The sequence below is a fragment of the Buceros rhinoceros genome, unplaced genomic scaffold (assembly GCF_000710305.1).
Source record: "Buceros rhinoceros silvestris isolate BGI_N320 unplaced genomic scaffold, ASM71030v1 scaffold13560, whole genome shotgun sequence".
Taxonomy (NCBI): domain Eukaryota; kingdom Metazoa; phylum Chordata; class Aves; order Bucerotiformes; family Bucerotidae; genus Buceros; species Buceros rhinoceros.
In genome coordinates this window covers 46,867-51,080 of record NW_010388003.1, presented here as the reverse complement: position 1 = coordinate 51,080, position 4,214 = coordinate 46,867, and the positions used below count along the sequence as shown (strand labels likewise).

General features: G+C 51.4%; 1 protein-coding gene across 1 annotated transcript in view; it reads right to left on the bottom strand.

The window, feature by feature from the left end:
* LOC104500169 (single-stranded DNA-binding protein 3) overlaps positions 1-4,214 on the bottom strand; it is a gene marked incomplete at its 5' end in the record, with an annotated part of 56,976 nt that overhangs the window by 6,287 nt on the left and 46,475 nt on the right. Inside the window, 3 exons of the mRNA XM_010143810.1 lie at positions 1,296-1,372; positions 1,477-1,543; positions 3,532-3,591. Of these exons, the coding sequence (XP_010142112.1) occupies positions 1,296-1,372; positions 1,477-1,543; positions 3,532-3,591 (204 nt within the window). The remainder of the gene's footprint in view (positions 1-1,295; positions 1,373-1,476; positions 1,544-3,531; positions 3,592-4,214) is intronic.

Here is a 4,214-nt window from a genome sequence, read left to right as displayed (position 1 = left end):
TGGCTTCAGTTCTCTATTTTTGGTGGTTGCCGGCACAGGCTCTGGCTCCTGGCTGGCTGCGGGTAGGCAGAGCCCTGCGGGTGCCAGCTTGGGAAGCCCAGCGCTTCTCCAAGAGGAAGGCTGCCTTTCAAAAACCTTCTCCTAACGTATTTACACAGGGAATGGTGGAGTCAAAAATAAAGCTCTGAACATTTCACAGCTCCCGCCGGCTCCCAGAGCTGCCGCCATCCCACGCGGCGCTGAACGCGCGCTCGCAGCTTCCAAGTTTCGCGGTGAGCTTTGCAAGTGGGAAGCGAGCAGCCTCCCCCAGGCAAACCGGCACTGCTCTCCCTGGCGCGGGCCAGGCTGACAAATGCCATTTTTTTTGGGTGCAATTCTCCAGGAAAGGAGGATTTTAAACAAAAGCAGCGGTGCTATCGGAGGGCTTGTCCTTGAAATGATGCTCGTGCAGGTTTTATATCTCCTGCCCTAAGACTGATCCGGGTGCCTGCAGAGACAGCCCGGCACCCCTGAGCAGGCTGGTGTTAAAAAGAGATGACACAACTCCCTCTTTGCACAATATTTGCTTATCTCAACAGTCTCAGGGGAAAAAACAAAACAAAACTCCAGCGCGCCCGCTTGTCTCTTGACAGACTCTGATCCTGGCGCTACAAACTCAACGTAGGTGACGATGCAGAGAGGATAAACCTCCAACCGCAACATGGTAATCTGGTTTTGAAGTCTCGTAGAAGGAACAAACAGGAGTGAGTCAACAACAAGCCACTCCGTAAAGTGAATCCATGGCAAGACAGCATATATTAACCCAGATCTGCTTAATTTCAAGAGTTTACTCCCGTCCCCTGAAAGAGAGCACTCAGGCAGGCAGCAGGAAAGGCAGGCAGAGGGGAACCTTGCAGGGGAAAGCCTTATTCCCCTGGTAAGGGGAGCGTTACCATTCCTTTTTATTTATTTATTTTTAATGCAAGCCTCCTTTCCCCTTCCTGCTGTTAGGGTCGTAAGTATTTCCCAGGCAGGCAGCGTAATGCACTCAAAGGCTGCTCCAGCATGGTGCTAAGTGCCATCCCCTTTGACAGAAGGGCAGGAGGGAGGTTGCGATACCCTTAATGAGCAATGAAGACCTCACTCATGTTAAAAGGAGGGATTTCCAGATGTGAGGCTAATGTAAAACGCATTAACACTAATGGGGGGACAGGGCGTGTGGGGGGGGAACTCCCAGCCCTTTGAGCCCCAGGAGGTTGTTTGGCTGGTGCGTGGAGTTTGCCGAGCCCTAAGATGCTCTTTGGCGCTGGGCTTACCTGCGGACCGGGACCCATGGGGCCCATCCCTCGCGGAGGATTCATCCGTTGCATGGGGCCGCCCATGTTAGGGTGCCCTGTTGGGAGGAAAGCAGGGGTGTTATGGGGCACAGCAGCCACTTCGGGTCCCAAATTAACAGCTAACGAGAAATTTTAATGTTCAACCCTCTGTGGGGTTTACCTTGCTGTCGCGTGGGATCCATCGAATTGGGCAGCAATGGCTGTGTACCGGGAACGGCGCCCGGGGGCTGTGAAAGCAAGGGAGGAGGATTAACAAAATAATTGCTAAAAAGCAGCCTAGAGAGGTAGATTTGGGTCTACCTGACTGATATGCTGCCTGAGCATCCCACATTCTGGGCATCTTCCTGCAGCCTCCCGCTGTCTGTCTCCCCTTTCCTTTCGCACGCACCTTCTAAAACCCCAACAAGGTGCCAGAGTTTCCCCCTCTCCCCACAGCCTGGTGCCATCAGGCTGCTGTATTTTAGGGGAGCAGGGGAAAGCCCGGGCAGTGCAGGGCAGGGATGTCAGAGGCGGCAGGGAAAGAAAAGGGGCAGCACGGCTCCCTGCTACTTCCACAGCGCCAGGGCCAAATCGTAGCGATTCATCGGCTGCCAGCAAGGAGATGCTCCATTCGCAGCAGACCAGCATTTGGACCCACCGCCACAAAGGCAGAGGGGAAGGCGGATGCTCCCCCTCCCCAAACCCTCTGCTAGGGCAAGGCGGCTATTTAAAGTTCAAAGGCTGCTCCGAACAGATAAAGGGGGAGCGAAACCAAGATACCATCTGCCAGGGGAAGCAAACTGTAAACAGTTTTGCTAGAGCGCTGCCTTTTATTCGAATGTCACACAGAGAGATCCCGCTGCTGGAGCGCAGCGCAGGCACTGGGTGCACATGGCCGCACTGAGGCAGAATTTGCCCAACCCCAGTTTTTTTGCAGCCTGGAAGCTGGCAACAGGAGGAAGATAAACCAGGAGGGCTGTAGAGATGGATGTTTACACTTCTGCTGCCTGACCTTCCTGCCTGCCTATTTATTCCTCTTGTCCCTCTGGATGTGACCATAACCTCGCCGGTCTCTGTGTGGATACAAACCTGTGTTTTATCCATGGTGTCTGGGGGAGGAAAAAAATGAAATCTTTCTAATAAACTTTCCCACTCCTGGATGCTCGACCCTGCTGCAAGCGTAGCCTCCTCAAAGTGGTCCCCTGCCTCTCCTGCCTGCCCCAGCTCACCATGCTCACCTCCAGCAGTGCTCAGGATGAGTCCAGGACCACAGCAGGACAAGGTCCCTTTAGAACTGTCCCATGAAATGTGCCGTTAATCAATAATTTGCTAAACCAGCCACCAGTGCCGTGGGTGGAAGGCTCTTCCAGCTCAGTTAGGCTTGGGGGTCCTACATCAGCCCCTCTTGAGATTTTCTCAGCTACAGCTCAGCTGTCTCACCATCATTTTGCAAGTTCCAGCGATTCAAGCCTCAATCACAGCAAGCACAAACACGAAGCAAGCTGCCACATCCCATTTCCTGACTATCCTGCTCTTTCTGCTAATAGGAGCTCTATAAAAATAATGTTGTTAGCCAAAAAAACAAGCTCCCAAGATAATTTTTGCAGACACTTTTGCTTCTCAAAGGAATTACAGGCTTCCTTTAATTTCCCTGTAATGACTAATAATCCCTGGTTTGGTCACTACCCTATGGATCTGCATGGCATCACTGGGAATGGGATGAATTCCTCAACCAAAGGCCACGCACGCAAGCAGCGTGCGGCGTGGAAGCCTCCGTCCGGAAAGCCAGAAACAAACTGCCCTTGTTTAAGCTGGGATAAGAGGATAAACCCAACCCCAAAAATTCAGCAGTGACCTGCCCCGCTTGACCCCGCCGTTGATCTAAGCGCTCGGTCAACCCAGCGGCAGGATTATCTCCATCACTTTAATTTTCTGCGATTGCAGGGAAAATCCAGCCGGGCAGCGAGCCCGCACTGAAAACACCGCAAATAAAAAGCGGTGCATTCCCCACCGCCGTTTTCACCCTGGATATGCCCGAACCTCAAAATAAAATTAAAATATACTGGTTACGTGATACGTGATGCTCCAGCAGCAAGAAACTGGAGAATGCTGAAGGGAGGTGATGCTGGCCATCCAGACCCAAGGAGCACCCGGAGGAACCGAGGGCCTTGTCCCCCTCCCCAAATAAAAGCCACCCCCAGGAAACCCGCTGGCACAGAGCCCGGGAGCGCAGTACCTGGTTGCCCATCCTGATGGGGGGCCGGGGACCTCCGGCGTAGCGCGGTGACATGAACGGCTGTGGGGACACAGAAGGCAGGTCAGGGCCGAGCTGCGGGAGGCAGCACGCTCCCCACGCACGCCGGCTAGACTGTAAACACTGGTTTTGTTTGGGTTTGGTTTTTTTTCTGGAGACATCCTTTTTAAAAAAGTTAAGTTTCAAAAGAAAAAAGGAAAAAAAAAAAAAGGTGTCCAGCGTCCGTTTTTAAAACATTTTCTCTGGAGATTTACTGTTTGAGAGCGTTTGACATCGGCAGTACTAGGTGAGGCTGTTAAAATTAGTGCATGGGAAACCCTGAGTGTTAGATACTGCTCAAGTTTAAATATATAGAGGTATATTTAAAAAAGTGGCAAATAAGCACATACAGACACGCACACACAAAAAACCCCCAATGCTAAGTACTGAAAAAAAAAAGAAGAAAGACTTTAAGTTACTTTTTTTTTACAACTGCTGCTACTAAAAGAAGCTTAAAAACCCACATCAAGTTAAATTTCTCAGGCTACCTTGGGAAGGTAAAACAGTCTGATACCCATGATTGACTTCTCAGTCCATTGACAACTGCACATCCAAAAAGGAAAAAAAAAAAAAAAAAATGGGAAAAAACCCAACATTTTGCTTCGGGGCTGGGGGGCCCGGGGGGG